The sequence below is a fragment of the Plectropomus leopardus genome, chromosome 12, assembly GCF_026936395.1.
Source record: "Plectropomus leopardus strain MGB_pleo_1.0 chromosome 12, ASM2693639v1, whole genome shotgun sequence".
Classification (NCBI taxonomy): domain Eukaryota; kingdom Metazoa; phylum Chordata; class Actinopteri; order Perciformes; family Serranidae; genus Plectropomus; species Plectropomus leopardus.
In genome coordinates, this window is record NC_142187.1 from 18,919,352 (window position 1) to 18,935,661 (window position 16,310).

The following is a 16,310-nucleotide window of genomic DNA, read 5'->3' on the forward strand; positions in this document are numbered from 1 at the left end:
ATCCAAAGTTGGCTTGTAGTTTTCAGTCATACATACATGCTTCTGTTTCATGAAGAATCATTATTTCCAAAAAATTGTGCTGCTGATCATTTAAAATTAGTCTGCACAATATCCAGAATTGTTCCGATATTGATATCAGTGTGGGACATTCCTTTTGTATTATTTGAAAAGCTAGATTGAGTTTTGGGGATTACATGAGTCTATGCACCGATATGATCCGAGATAATTTATTTTAAGAAAAATTAGGTCGCCAGTTTTTATTTATTATTTGTAGAATTTCTCCAGAATGCTGCCTTCTAGAAATTTACTTTGAAATTACTGTGGTTATGGTAATGTCGTAGCTATTCTACGAGTGCTCTTGTGCGATTATGTCACAGGATTAGTATTGAAAAGTAAAAAAAAATATATGGTAAGACCTCAGATAGTATCCACATTTGTATGAACTAAAAATGACTTGTTACGCATTCAACATGAGTCATTGAAATGCTAAGCTCCAGACTGTGACCCTGAGCTGTCTCAGAAACTGAATGGTCTGTGTCTGAGTCTGAGTCTGGTTGTGAAGTCTCTGAGTCCAGTCTGCCCTGTTGATGGCCTAAAGCTTAGTGGACACTGAGAAGATCATCTGTTTCTTAAACAATCAGAAGGAGCAGCTCAGGAATGTTGTTTGGACACATCTCCCTTCCTGATACCCCCCTACAGAACAACAGTGAAACTCAACACCCCACAAACAACAACTGAACGCAGCGCGGCACCAGCAGGCTGCAACAGCGATAAAGCCGTCCAACAGAAACTCAGTAAGAGGACACTAGCAGCCACAGGCCAGCAGGGATGCACATTAGAGGCGTCAAATGAACTTATTAGCTAAAAGGACAAAGTTGATACTCATTCAAACTAAAGACAGAGAGGGATTTTCCTGAAATGTAATATTACATATCTGACCCACTTTTACTGTTATTTAACTTTATCTCCTGACCCTGTGGCTGCTTGTGTGCACTGGATAGCTAAGATTTGGGGAGCAGGTGTAATGTACAGAAAACAACAGCGTTAGGTGAGACAAGAGTACTGATATGGAGAACTGTGAAAAGATGACATTTATGTTTATTGCATCACTGATATTGTGCTGTAACTGATGTCTTCCCCTAACTAAAGGTCCCAACTGAATCATATTGTTCCTCCTTTTTAGTTTCAATAATGCAAACATTACTGTTAAAATTAATGAGAGTCTAAGCAATTTATCTAACTGCATTAATCTAATGTTGGCCTTTTATCAAACATTTTGTCAGAGAGTATTTTTTTCTCACTATAGAGAATATTTTTGGTTACATTTTGCACACTGATGAGAGTGAAATTGAGGTGCTGAATTATTTTTGCAAACACAACAAACTAAAGGCATCACTTAAAAATTCACAGACACTCAGTGCCTAAGAGCCATAATGCATTCACTTTAGAAAAAACATCTGTTGTATTTTCTTCTTATTTTCTTTGAGAATTTGAAGAAAAGTTTTCATGGCAGAAAAATCGGCTTGTTTCTCTGATTTAGCAAGAAAATAGTGTCATTAATTCAGTGAAACAGAGCAAAAGATGTCTGTTATCTGAGTGCACAAACAAAAATATTTATTTACAAAAAAATGAAGAATTTTTGAAAAAAAATCCCAAAACCTTACAATATGCAGGTATATAATATCCAGTTTTTATTTTAGCAGTGTGATTTCTGACTTTCTATGTATAAATACACAAACATATAACCATGTTAAAAAAAATCCAACTGAACACAAACAGGTCTTTGAATAACTTATCCTTAAATAAAGACATATTTTACATCAGCATCAGGTATCGTGACTGGCAGGTTGATGATTACAGAGTAAACCCATCTGTACTCTGTTTTTTTTATAATGCATGGTGTTTCCTGCCCCCTAGTGGCTTCATGTTGTGCAGCTTCCTGTGGAGCTGAGCCTCAGCCAGGTCAGCTGACAGTCTTCTGGCCATTCGGGCGGTCGTCCTCTTCATGCTGCGGGCCACCTCAATAGCCTGGTCCAGAGTCCTGTTAATTTCTTCCTCCTAGAAAACATTTTGCAAACTCAATGAGCTGACTTTTAAAAGAGTTTTATGTACAGGCAGGGTCTCTAAAATGTCAGAATAGTGAGCAACAGATGTGAAAGATGTCACCTTGCTCCCTCTGCGTCTGCCTGTCCTGCTGCCAGTCTTTAAGGGGACTGACGCTGGGGACGGCGTTCGCTGGAAGTACACGTTACTGGGTAGAAGCGCTGTGTCTGACTGGGTGGAGCGTTTTCTGTGATGAGACATGGAGTGCAGAGGCGGCTCCCTAACTTTATAGCTGAGTTTGAGGACAGATGGCAAAAAAAAATGATTCCACTTTAACAGAACTATATCTATGTATTATTCAATTTGGGAAAAAGCTGATAAATACCTGTCTCCTTTCAGTAAGCTGTGTTTTTGTGTTTACCTTGCAGGCAGGCTGCAGTGGGAGCCGTAGCTGACCTGGAGAAGGGGCTTCTGAGGAGATGGAGAGGAGAAAAGAGACCACCTCTCGTTGGAGTAAAAACTCTCTGTGACGGCTGCTGAACATAAAAAGCACGAGGTATTACAGTATGTTTACCAATAAAATACAAAACTGCACATTTTTACAGCCCTGTGGTCTTATTGCAGAAAGTGTCTAAAAATCCTATCTTAACTCAGTTAAGGTTGACATTTAGGTGTTTTGATATCACAGAAGCCTGATTCCTAACTGCATGTAGGGATAAAAGGCATATCATATCTTGGAGGAGGAATTTAGCTTTTACAGGACTGACCTGATTTAGGGATTTCCCAAGTTAGGAATCCTAAATAGGGTCACATAGACCCTGTCCTAAATTCCTAACTACCAAAAAAGGCACTGTTGTTAGGTCTCTGTGGCAGTGACTGTGAAGATGAAGAAACACATGAACACTGAAATATAATGATCGAAAGGCTACTCAGACTGTAAGATGATGCTTGAAATTTCCTGGACCTGGTATCTATGGCTTTATATCGACTGCATGGATGATGACCAAGCTTTACTTCATATTAATCATATTAATTTAAACATTTTAATGAATGCCTCCAACTCCTCCCAGCTAAAACTGAACACCTTTTTTAAAATAATAACAAAAATAACTATTTACATAGCACCTTTAAAAACAGAGTTTACAAAGTACTTTGATAAACAAAGCAAAGCAGAAGCAAGATGCCCCAAAGAAAACATAACGATAGAACTAAAAACATGACAAAATGAGGGTAGAATTGAACAAGAGGTCAGAAGCCAGAACATATTAGAAAGTAGAAATGATAATGAGAAATAGAGATAAAAACAACAGAAAAAACATACCAGTAAAAGTAAATACAATCAAATTATACAAATGATAGTCTAAAAAGCAGGATCAAGATAAAATAAAAAGATAAATAAAAAGAAAACATCACATTAAAACAAGTCCATTAAAAAAGGGATTTTAAGAAGTGATTTAAAAGAAGTCTGTGATTCTGCGAGCCTTATCTCCTTTAGCAGGTCGTTCAAAAGCCGAGTGGCCCTGATGGCAAAGGCACAGTCACCTTTAGATTTAGGCTTTGACTCTGGAATTGCCAGAAGGGCCTCACCTGAGGATCTAAGCCTGGCTTATTTGGGGTCAGCACTTCTGTTATGTAGCTTGGGGTCAGACCCAGAAAAGCTTTAAAAATGATCAGTAAAATCTTAATATCAATTCTAAAACGCACAGGAAGCCCGTGGAGAGAGGCCAGGATTGGGGTGATGGGATATTGTCTGTTAAAACCAGTTAATATTATGGTTTGTCCATCTCTAAAAGCCTAGCAGTATATTCAAAACATACATACAGGCATGAAAGGACATGTGCCAATTAAAAAAATATCATTTACAGTTATAGATAGATAGACGGTCTGAAATAGCAAAGGATACACTCAGGAACTGCTTCAGTAACAGAAAAGAATGTCTTATTTTTTAAACCACAACAAGCAGTTAGGATAATTTTCTTAAGTGTGGCCCCTGAATTTTATTTTGAAGTGACAATGAATGACGTTTGTGATGATGGTGGAAGGGACTCTGAGGACAATGTGTTGTCTTTGCCCTGCTTCTACGCTGTCACACTTGTGCTTTTCTAGCATACAGTGAACTCTGAAACCACTTTCTCTAATATGGAAAAATAAAGTTGATATCTATCATACGTAAACTGGACAACAAACATTGTTTCATCAGTAATGATGACAACAAAATGCTGGAGTTAGAAACATTAGATGATGAAATAACTCACTCTGTGTTCTCTGCTTTGACAGCTCAGAAGCTGTCCCTCCTTTTGAAACGTTGCTGGTCAGAGCGGAGGTTTTCACTGAGCTGTTTGCCTCTGACCCTGACAGAGTATAACACACATGTAAATGATAAAAATACAAATACTGTGCTACACTGTGAAAAACAGCTGTGGCTCTGACCTCTGTTGGATTGCTGTGCCCCGCGCATGCTGCCGCTGCCTCTCCTGCTCCCTACAGGCACATTGTGAAACTGCAACATGATCTCAGAGCCGGCTGTGTCACCACTGTCTGTGTCTGAGGAGCAAATGATCAAAACCATAGTAGACGATGGATGAAACACACAAAAACATATATATATATAATTTATTAGTGTGTGGTAGTGGTGGAGCACCTTTGCTCTTGCTGGGGTCCATGTCTGAAGAGATCCAGTCCTCTGTCTTCACCTGACTCAAACTGAGGTTGCTCACTTTTTGAGTGCTACTTGATAGCTTCCATTCACTAAAGATGATAATAAAAAGCGTAATGATAAGGACTGTATAATGACTAAATAATAACATGATTGGATCATCTGATATTTAGTATGTGTATTTCTCATGGACACTTTTTATTTGCATTTGTCTGGTTGTGTTATTAAGAAATGTTTATATCAACCAAATGTTCATATTGATACACCCAAACAATGGCCTTTATATTTCTACTTCTCCACTAATAGAAGCCTGTAGGATCCCACCTGTTGCATGCTGGTCTGTGATGGGTCCTTGTTCTGGTTTTAGTCCTGCGTTCCTGACGATCCAGCCTGTATTTAGAGGTGAGATAGTCCATCCTCTGTGTGAGGTGAGGCAGCTGGATCAAGCCCTCCTCAAGGTCCTTCTTCAGCCGGGATACCTCTGACTGTAAGGCCAGTATCGCCTCACTAAACACACGCATGGAAACACACGTAGATGCATATCACTGTGTAAATAGGCAACAATGCAGAAGACGATGCTTAAATCTTTATCTTTGCTGGTGAAACAACTACTTAAAAGAATACTTCACCCACAAAATGATCATTAGTATGTCAATTACTCATCCTGTGTTATGTTAAATTTGTGAAGAAAACTCTCGCATGCCTCCATGGTGAACAAAGAATCCAAAAACGGTGAAAGGGGTCTACGTTTAACAACAGTAATACTATGTCAAAACATCTGTTCACAAACTCTCACACAACTTGTGCAGTAGAATCCAAGTCACTCATCTATGCTCAGTACCTCCCAAACAGATGCATTTTTGCTGAAACTTAAAGATTTTAAATAGTTTTGCATAAACAGTCTCATGCGTGGACAAGCAGTGCGCCTGGGCATCTGCATGTGTTCGTACAAAGTTCAAACATACGCGTGTGCCCAGGCGCACTACTTGTATGCAGAAATGTTTGACTTGGATTATGCTGCACAACTTGTGTGAGTGTTTGTAAACAGATCTTTTGGAATAGTTTTGCTGTAGCACAACGTGTCCACCTTTTACTCAGATTCATCAATAATTTTCTCAAGTTTTGGATTCTCTGCTCACTGTGAAAGCATGTCAGAAAAAAACATAGTTTTCTTCACAAATTCAGTATAACATGTGGTGAGTAATTGAAATACAAATGATCATTTTGTTGGCAAAATATTCCTTTAAATTTCTAGTGTTCATCGGGTGCAGCAGTCTGGCTCCTGAGCACATACCCACCTATTACAAGAGCAGGAATACAGCGGGCTGCTTCTCTCTTCTGTATCCATGGTGGTACTGAGCACAGGTTCAGACATGTGGTGATGCAGCTGAGCAGGCAGACTGTGTTCAGATCCTGTTTGGTCAGAGGTAAAAAAGTGTTCACCATTTCAATGTTGACTAAATCAGATGGAAAAAATCTTTATGGGGCCAGATTTGCTCACCCTGCTGCCTGACTGAAGACTCCCTAGTGGTGCTCTCCACCCAGCGCTCCAGTGCTGCTGCTGCACCACAGGACTGTGTTTGAACAGATGGGTGGGGACTGGCCCACCTCCGGGTGGCTGGGTGGATGGCTGTCTGCAGGTTGGAGCCGGAGCCCTCACTGTCTGAGCTACTTAAACCATCATTCTGAGACTGCACGCTGTAGACAGGAAGATTAAACTTACTGATTTTCAGATTAGATCTATGTGGTATGTAGATAGTGTCTGTGGATCATTTTATCAAAGGGACAGTTCACGCCCAAATCAAAAGTATTTTTTCTTCCTCTTACCTATGGTGCTGTTTATCAATCCAGGTTGTTTTGGTGTGAGTTGTTGAGTGTTGGAGATATATACGCCATAGAGATGTCTGCCTTCTCTCCAGTATACTTGATGGCACTTGGCTTGTGGTGCTCAAAGCACCAAAAAATACATTTGAAAAACTCAGCAGCAAAGTCTCTCTCTAGAAATCATGACTCACTTACTCAAGATCATCCACACACCTTGTTGTGAGCAGTTTCATGTAGGAACTACTACTTTCTACGAAACTACACCCACCAACTATGTCACTGCGCAGAAGTATGCACTCGTAGACGAAAGGCTCATGTTCGTGACAGTGTGAGATATAACCATTGATCTTCCTCAGCTGAGCTGTAACATCAGCTAGGTCAGTGGTGCTCGGTGAGCTAGCAGTAAACACGGTTGGTGGGCGCAGTTTATTAGAAAGAAAATAGCTTATATATATATATATATGAAACTGTTTTTCAGATATATTCGTTTGGTACTTTGAGCACCATAAGCCGAGTGACATCTAGTTCCAGACATCTCTACAGCTGATATTTCCAACACTCAGCAACTCACACCAAAAACAATCTAAACTGTTAAATAGCAGTAGAGGTAAGAGGAAAAATATGCTGATTTTTGGGTAAACTGTCTCTTCAGTTACTTCAAAAAGTATTTTATTGTTACTATTTATATAGATTTGTACCTTTCTGTTAGCAGATTTGGTTGAAATGGTCCAGACGCTGATTGATTTAAATAAGAGCTCCCAAAACCACTGTCTGTCTCTGGGCTCACAATCCTCTGCACCTCAAAAAAACCCCAAAAAACAACAAAACAGTAAAATCCAGCAGCCCATGCATCCTCTACATTACTGTAACGTAAACCTTAAAATGCCTGAAATTCTGTTGTAACAAAGTAAAATTATTATCTGTGACTGACCTGTGATACAGATGAGGTGTTGAGAGGAGGTTCTGAGAGGCTGTGGGTGTTTGAGCCTCTGGGTGCACCTGAGGAAGACGAGACCTCCACAGCCAGACTCGCACAATCACCCAGATCACATTCACCCTCTGGGTTCAGGACACTATCCTGGGTGCTATGGCTGCAGCAACAACAATAAATGAGATATTTAGATAAGTAGAGTCTGTGGAGTGGAGATGAGGAGCATCTAGGAAGGATGAAGTTTTTGGGAAGTAGCACTTCAACAGTATAGTATGAAAAGCATTGCGTGATAAAGCTTACACCTTGTGGTACAGTAGATCAGAGGCTGATTTATTACCAGGTTCTCACTTAGAGGGAATTTGCCTCGGCCTTTGGTGCACACATATAAGAAGGAACTAAAAATAAGAGTACTGCAATAGTCACAATACTATATAATTACAAATATGTACAATACAGCTGTTTGGGAGCTGTATATTTTTCTACACTAGTGCAAAAGTTCACATTATAGCGGAAGATGCTTACTATTTTTAGATTAATAGTACACACAATATGCAGAGATATCACACTTACACTGTGACAGGATTACAAGACGGATTACTTGTATGAGCCGTGCATTATTTAAGAGCAAACCAGTATCGAGAAACCACAACATAGTCTCAGTTAGCTCTTGCATGGTAGATCTTAATATCACGACTCTGACCTGTCGGATGTCCACTGCCTCCGTCTTGACGATGAGCCACTTCCACTCAAGTGTGCTAAGATGTCACTGTGATCTGTCACCTCTGAAGAGCTCCTCTCTTCTTCAGCCTCAGCTGTCTGGATTTGCAGTCTGTCCACAGAGCCCCGTGAGCTCCTGAAACAGGACAGAGGAGAAAACCTGCACCCATGAACTCAAACACTTGGTGGAACCTAACACCAACACTGCATCTGAAACACTATCTGCCAGCGGGAGGCTGAGAATGTGCTTATTATTTGAGCACAAACACACATGCAAGCACCACTCAAAGCATTAATAGCAGGACACAATGGTGAAACAACAGTGATGGTTTATATTTATATTTGTCTGCACAGAATTAACAATGTTTTTTGTCTCATCAAATTATTCACATTTCAGTCAAATAACTTCCGTGTCCAGAACTTTATTGTCTGCGGCTTTTTATTGTGTGATTTTTGTGATGTGCTTTTTGTGTAGTTTCATGTTGCATTGTCTTTCTCCTGTCTTCTTTGTATCACTTTATATCACGTGCAGTGTATTCTTTGTCCATTTTTTTTTCTTTTCTTTTTTTTCTTGTACCACTTTATTATATTATTGTGCTGTTGCTTTGTTCTGACCTATTCAGGGACTGCAGATGTGATATAATCTGGTGCGGTGCTTCAAATAATATTTTTTAAAATATACATGGTCCGTTTTAAATAAATAAATAGAACTAAGATATTCATTATTCACATTTATAAAAAACAAAAAGATGAATAAGAATCTATCCAAATATTGCTTTACACATTAAAAACTTAGAAATGATGACAGCTTTTAAAATAATACAGCACAAACCCTGAATGGCAGTAGATGTGTCCAGTATTGTTCAGTAAAGAAGTGGTTGTTTTGAGTTCACAGCTTTGCTGCCATCCACCATCCCCATGGACCGCTCTGACGTCCTCCACTCCCTCCTCTTTTTCTTCCTCTTTCCGTGCCTCCATTTTGTAACCCACAGTGGAAAAATCTGCACTTGGTCCCTGAAATATGAGACCCAGTCAGATAATTTACAGTTAGTGTAGTGTTACACACTCACACACACATAGACACACAGGAGAGAATTTATCACAAATGAAGGTGCAGGCTGTAGATGCTACAAGCACAGAGTGACCTGCAGCCAGGCCGGAGTCTGTAACGTTAACCTGAGACATTCAGGTATTTGGACAGCGTCAGAACGACAACATTCTCACAATGGCAATTTTAACATGCTGATGTTTACTGAGTATAATGATTACTATATGTACTATGTTACTAACATTATACAGTTGTGGCGGATGAAATGTCAGTGGTCATGAACCAAAATGACTTATTAAAGTTTTGTACTAAAGGCAGTACCAGAGGAAAAGTCTGAGGTTTAAAAAGTTATTACAAATCACAAGAGCCAAAAACGTCAACCCTCTGGTGGTGCTTAAGGAAAAATCAGAGGGTCATTAAAGCTCAGGTATGCTTTTTTTTTTTTTGAGAGAACGCTAGAAAGGAAAACGTCTGCCAGTTGCACAGATGTGTTTTTGAAAGCAAACAGCCTTACATAGCTGGCTCAGTGAGCCTCCAAATGAGGGGAGAGCCAAAAAATCCCCATTTACTCCAATACAAACTGAGATGAGAAATTACTGGATATCAGCTGACAGTACCTTTTTCTAACTCAAGATTTTGCCCACATTTTTAAACATTTTCCAGACAAAAAATGATATGTGTGCGGTCAGGAGAATCTCCTCTCTCTGATAGATGTCATATTTTGACAATTGGGACCATGGTTTTGGTGGGAAAAGGAGGAGTTTGAGAACTCACATCCTCATTAAATTAATTGTCTCCTTTGTCTGCCCCTCCTCCCTCCACTCCCACAGGTGGGTTATTAATTACCATAGCAACCACCACTTACACACAAACACACAGACATGTTGGCGTGTGCGTGTGTTCGCCAATACAATTTCTTTCTCTCTGTCTGACACACACGTGCGCAAACAAACATACTGACACACACATAATAAATATAGACAGATATAAATGTTAGAAATATCTCTCTCTTTGCATTGCTACTGTCAATACTATGGTTAGATTTCTTTAAACACTGACCAACATCGTTATACTTTTACTACATATAGTAAATTTGTACATGTACTAGTTAGTATTCAGCGCAGGAGCAGGCACCCGTCAAAATTTCTTGGGAAATGTTCTAGTTACCTCATGTAATGATGGTGGAGGTGAGGGTGAGAGCATGCAGGGAGGACCGGGCTTCAAACGCAGCATCTCTTTCATGGGCGTGGGGGTGGAGGATGAGGGGGGTGGAGAAATCTGCTCACACATGTTTTTGTCTGTCATCTCCTTTATGTCCTCCAGGAGCATCCCTATCCTGAATATGTCTCCCTCCACCAGCCTGCACTCATTTTAACACACACATAGGCACACGGATGAATAGGTGCATTACATACTGACACATTCGAACAGGTGCGACAGCAGAGTCTCTTAACCTGTTTGGGTCAAAGGTGCCAGTGTTCCTGGACAGGCCCATGTAGTTTTGCATCTCCAGAGCTCTGTGTTCTTCCTTTTTACTGATGTATTGTCTCTCCAGTTGGTCCTGGGCCTCCATAATGCTCCTTAACATCTGACAGTGAACACATTTTTACATTTATGCACATGCAGATGAAAAAAAAGAAAAACAGTTGAGATGTGTAGATCCTATTTTTGTTGCATTACATAAAGAACTATGTACAGGAATTAAACAAGTTTTACCATTTGCTGTTCTGCTGTGCTCACTAACATGTTGCTCACGCTCATTTTAAACTCTTCCACCTGAATAGAAAAAAGTTCATAAATGCTTTTGTGCATTTAATGGCAGGGTAGTAACATTCTGGCACGTTGTCAAACTTACCTGCTGCATGAACTGGTCGATGATGTCTGTCAGCTCAGCAGTCATTCTTTCCCCATCACTGACACCGTCCTCAGGCTGGCTTGAGGACATTGTTGTCCCCCCCTCAATGTTGCTCTGGAGGATTGTTTCTTGTTTTTCACCAACGTTTTCTGAAAGCAAAGCAAGACTGGAGTGATATGCACCAAACATTGGCCATTAAATTATCAGCAACATGTCCTTGATGTTGAGTCTTTGATGAACTTTCACATTTACGTCTCATCTATTGAAATGGTACAGCATGATTTAGGTGAATCAAAGGATAATTTTATCACAGTGTGCTTCATAGTAGAAATAAGCTAGTATTTTATGCCTTTAGTGTACGTGAAAAGAATTGTTTAATTTGTGAACTGTTAAAAAATTGTACATGATGCATACAGTTACTGATAATCTTGTGACTTAAAAATATGACATAGTTAATAGTAATAATAATCTTTATTATATGGCACATAAAATGCAGCTCAGAGTGTTTTAAAACTAAAACAAATCAATAAAATGTATTAAAACAGGAGACAAGAAGCAAAAACAACGAAGTAACTTTTTTTTTAAAAAAGGATAATTGTCATAAAAACAGACTCATGAAAAAGGTTTTTTAAAAAGATTCAACATTTTTAAAAAAGTAAGAAATATGAAGGGAGTATCAAATATTTACAATATTGTTTGAAAAAGGTGTAATTAATTAAAAGCAAGATCATGAAAATAAGTTTTCAGCTGTTTCTTAAAACTGTAAACCTAGATGCATAAAAACAGAAAGCTTCCTTACCATACTTTTGTAATTAATTTTTGGTACATTGAGTAAGCCAGTGCTAAAAAGTGTAACTGAGTGGTTTGTAACATACTCAAATAAGAACTCAGACAGTAGTATCGCAATGTTAAATCATTTAGGGCCTTAAAAAAGTCAAAGAAAGTGTGGTGAGGTTGTCCAGTTTACAGCCATTATTTCCCACTTCATTAACATGCTCCAAAAGATGTTTGTGTAATTAGAATAGTGTCACCTGACCCCATTTGTCTCTATGGAAACCAGTTGCACTTCGCTGTGCAATTCGTAGGTAGCAAAGCAAAGCGTCGACCTGTCATAATATCAGATGTCAGACACAGAGACGTACCTGATGGGGGAAGGCGAAGAGCCTTTAATCCAAGATGGCTTCCCTCAGCTAACTTCCCCTGATCATCATCATCATCATCATCATCACCAAAATCTAAATAAAGCATCAGTTCTGAGGAGGGCTGAGTCTGTGAAAATAGATCCACACATTTTTAACTAACATTGAAAATATTACTCTAAAATTATGATAGATTTCTCACACACCTATACAACAAAAAAACAGCTTTTTACTTACGTTGGTTTCTGTTCTCATTTGATCTATAAGGTTTTCTGCCTCAGCGTATTTGGTGAGTAATTTATCATATTCAGCCTAAAGATATATGAGACAAATGTTATTTCTGTGTGCAATGTACGGCATTCATATTTGTTACTGTCTGAGGAAATACAAGAACACTAAAGAGTAAATTCTGAACGTTTTCTACCTGCAGGTGATGCACCAGTGCTGGAGGAGTCTGTTTGTCTTCGTCTTTGAAGACATAGGGTTTCTCTGATGGCTGGACCGTGTCCTCCAGGACTCTGCTGATCACGTCTAACATCCCTGGAGAAGACTGGGCCCTGTGCATGGTGCTCTGAGGAACAGGTTTGGCTGGTCCGCTTGGAGCTTTGGGGATTTTTACCTTGGGTGCGACCTTGGAGAAGTCAGGGAGTGGGTAATGGACTTGGCCTTGGCCGTACTTCATCTCGCTGAAGGACCTGGTGCGCACAAGTGGGACTCTTTGAATCTGATTATCTTCTTCTGTGCTTTCCTGCTTCTCGACATCTATAGCGCTTGTATCTCCACTGCCCTGCTCCACGTCTGTTCTTACAGAGCTGCATAAAATGCTGTTAGAAGCAGCAAAGCTGATGTTATCATTTTTGCTCTCTGCTTCTTCCTCCAAACTTGATTTTTTTGACTTTTCATCCGTCCTGTCGGAGCAGAAACTCTGATTAATCTCAGAATTACAAGCAGGGCTCTCTGAGTGGTTACTATTAATCGCTGTGCTGTTGTGTGTTGGAGCCCAGCTTAAAATGGTGTCATCCACACTCTCCAGTAGGGACACCTCCGGCAGCGTCTCTGCCTCGATCGGCCTACCTGACCACAGCAGCTCCTCCTGGGAGAAATGCCTCAGCAACAGCTGGCTAATGTCTGCAGGATAAGGGCATGGTGGGGAAACCTCACTTTGCTTGGAAGCATCAAAAAAGTTGTCCTGTTTTGTGTTGGCATCTTCTTGCAACAAAGATGTTGGCTTCTCAATGTTTCGCTCAGCAGAAACCAAGCATTCACTAATATCATCTCTATCTCTGGTGTTACATTCAAGCAACCCAGGAACATCAGGACTCGCATGAACCGTTTCTCTTCCATCCGAGTCCATGTTGCCCTCAGAGTTAGCTCTCTGGTTGAAGTAGATGCTTCCAAGGTCACCGTCATAAGGTAGGTCCTCCTGTTCTTCATCACTAGTATCTTGCCCTGCGTCCTCATCCCGCAGCTTTAAGGGGGGCTCATCTTGCATTGTGTTTGGTCTTTGGGCGGAAACGTGCAGTATGCTGCTCTTGGTCTTGCTCTCAATCCCCCTCTCACTTTGACTACTGACAGTACTGGACTCTGAGGAGGTGACATCCAAGGCTGACAGCTCCGAGCTCTCTGCAAATTAAAGAACCCCAACAACATAAATACCACATTAGAGGTTTGCATGAATCAGTTTAAAGGTTAACTTTGGTATGTTTTAACCTGGAGCCCATCTTCCCATGTTTTTGTGTCTAAGTCACTGATGAGAGCAACAGCCAACAACCACGACAACCGTGGCAACCACGAAACAGCCACTGTAACCATTCAGAGCCACTGTGTACCTTCAATGTACATCCACTAAAAAAAGTGCTTGTTTTTGCCACTGACAGGCTGAGGTTGTCATTATAAGTGTCTGGCAACTTATGGAAAGGATCCCTACATAGTAACAACTTTTAAAGAAAGAGTAAGATTGTTTTTGTTTAACCAGAAAGAGCATTGAAATTGCTAATGCCAAACCCACAAGACATCATTTAAATAAAGATAATTTCATCTTCATAAAACACTCGTCATTCAAGACAACAGGAACAAGATAAAACAAACACCTCCACTGTTACAATCACCAATGGTTTGGTTGAAATGGACCCTTAATTCACACAGTTAGATGTGAAAATACTGGCTCAACACACACTAAAATGACTTTTTATTTAAAAGAAATCTGGTGGGCTTGGGGACATTGGGTCTGTTTCTGGTAAAACAAAACAAAAAGGATCTTATTCTAACAAAAAGGTCAACTTCTGCAGGCTCCTTTCCATAATGTTGTCAGATGCTTATAATAATAATCTGAGCCTGTCAGTAGCAAAAACAAACACTTTTCAATCTGTTATGCATTTGTGTAAAAGCTTGCTCTTCAATGCAAAGTTTGCTACCTACGTCATAATGCTACATCAAAATATTCAGAAGAAGAAAAAGAATACGCAGTGACTGCAGGACTTACCAGTGAGATGGATGCTGGCCTCGGAGGCAGCAGACTCTGCCTGGGACAGACGAAACACTAAAGACCTCTCCAAATCACTGAGGTGGAGACTTTCATCCTCACTCAGGTCAACAAAGATGCTCTGCTGAATACACTTCTCCCAGAGCACAGTGGGTCTGTCCTCTCCCTGAACGTCCTCATCTGACTCCTCTGGTTCTCCGTCCATGGACTCGTCGTCTTCACCCGTGTCAAGACGGGGGGTAAGAAAGGAGGACAGAGCACCTGTTCATCACTTAGCAACGCTACTCGTGATCTGACAACACTGGATCAAAATGTGCTAAGCTGTTCAATTATGTAACAATCATGCATTGTGTGCACAGATGTTTGTGTGAAATGTGTAAGGTGTCTGTGTGAATGATGTTTATGGGTGAAAGTGTGTGTGAGAAATGAGACGGTTATTTAAATAGGGGAAGCAACTAGAATATATTTGAAAATATTCTCTCATAAGAAACATCTTGCATTTTAAATCTTAGATAGCAAAGTGTCAGTATCTGTAAAAGTAAAAATATTCATTTTACATTTTAATGCAGGTTAACATAACCACATTGTCAGCGGTATATTATTAGTTTTAAAAAATGCATTCATAAACATGTTAGTGGCATTTTAACGTTGTAGAAGAATTATCAGTATTCATTAACAAGTTCAGAGGGTAGGACCAAGTCAGCGTTTTACAGTTCTCAGGTAAGACTCAAGTCTTTGCCCTTGGGTCCCAAGTCAAGACTAGCAATTCTCAAGTCAAGTCCCAAGTCCTTAACTTTGAATTTCAAGTCCTAGACAAGTCACAGTGCATTCTTCATTAGTCCAGATCAAGTTGCAAGTCTTTTGTGATTTTTTCAAGTCAAATTTATGAATCAAGTCTGACTTGAGTCCAAGTCATGTGCCTCGAGTCCACACCTGTGATTAATATTCTGTCGGGTAGGCTAAGGCATCATGGTTTTTTGCATGTAAAATGAAAACATGCAGGCCTATGGTAAGAATATGTAAATATAATATACCTGTCATTTAATAAAGTAATATTTGCAATATTTGCTTCTGAGTCGTAGTGATGAGTATAAAGAAGCAGAAGATGAAAATACTAAAGACTAGAAGTAGCCCAAAATTGCACTAAATGCACTTACTTTTTACCACTAATGAATGGGGAGTGTTGTGAGAGCTCTGTGGCAATGCAAGAAAGTTATTAACATAGGCTCCCACCATAGACTGACTGTATGGCTACTACACTACCCTGCAGATTAATACAGTCAAAAAAGCTTTTGTTAATATCTGTACTGCTTTTCTGTATGCTGCCTAATTGTCAGTGATATTGTGATGCTGTGGTGGTAACTTACTCGAGTTTTGGACTTGTCCTTCAGCAGTACGGCATTAAATTGATCCGATCCACAGCCATGTTGTTGCTCCTGACATCATGTTGCGACTAGCTGCCGTATTTCTGTCTCTTTCTTTCTTGCCATATGTTTTCTCGGACAGGTTTAGTGTCTGTGGCATCATTAATAATGCAGCCTGCACGGCAGCGCTGGACGTCTGGTGCCGGGCTGGCAGCCTACAAGCGGAGTCTGGTTGCTAGGTAACGTATGTG

The 16,310-nt window shown here is 40.0% G+C and overlaps 1 protein-coding gene and 1 long non-coding RNA gene across 3 annotated transcripts in view; one reads left to right on the forward strand and one right to left on the reverse strand.

Annotated features, from left to right (window-relative positions):
* Positions 1 to 2,644, forward strand: part of LOC148188086 (uncharacterized) — a 51,589-nt gene extending 48,945 nt beyond the window's left edge. Inside the window, exon 4 of the long non-coding RNA XR_015778142.1 lies at positions 2,472 to 2,644. This is a non-coding gene — a long non-coding RNA (uncharacterized LOC148188086). The remainder of the gene's footprint in view (positions 1 to 2,471) is intronic.
* On the reverse strand, positions 1,714 to 15,507 carry aknad1 (AKNA domain containing 1). 2 transcript variants are annotated; one of them, XM_042497172.2, is made up of 21 exons: positions 14,692 to 15,507; positions 12,638 to 13,832; positions 12,451 to 12,525; positions 12,217 to 12,343; positions 11,075 to 11,223; positions 10,936 to 10,995; positions 10,674 to 10,807; positions 10,387 to 10,579; positions 9,004 to 9,185; positions 8,155 to 8,307; positions 7,455 to 7,614; positions 7,222 to 7,316; positions 6,201 to 6,397; positions 5,998 to 6,112; positions 5,024 to 5,206; positions 4,685 to 4,791; positions 4,474 to 4,587; positions 4,299 to 4,394; positions 2,465 to 2,579; positions 2,167 to 2,335; positions 1,714 to 2,058 (listed from the first exon to the last, which is right to left on the reverse strand). In XM_042497172.2, the coding sequence occupies exons 1-21, from the start codon at positions 14,898 to 14,900 to the stop codon at positions 1,888 to 1,890; spliced, it is 3,999 nt and encodes a 1,332-aa protein (XP_042353106.2). In that variant the 5' UTR covers positions 14,901 to 15,507; the 3' UTR covers positions 1,714 to 1,887. The 2 variants fall into 2 exon arrangements, with proteins under 2 accessions (XP_042353106.2, XP_087941521.1); XM_088085395.1 differs by having other exon boundaries at positions 8,155 to 8,331.
* Between the last annotated feature and the right edge of the window lie 803 nt (positions 15,508 to 16,310).

Coding starts and splice junctions, on each gene's coding strand:
- aknad1 (XM_088085395.1), bottom strand. CDS start 14,900: ATGGACGGAGAACCAGAGGAGTCAGATGAGGACGTTCAGGGAGAGGAC. Junction 10,808..10,935: donor GCACAGCAGAACAGCAAATG/GTAAAACTTGTT, acceptor GTTCACTGTCAG/ATGTTAAGGAGCATTATGGA. Junction 2,059..2,166: donor GCAGACGCAGAGGGAGCAAG/GTGACATCTTTC, acceptor AATGTTTTCTAG/GAGGAAGAAATTAACAGGAC.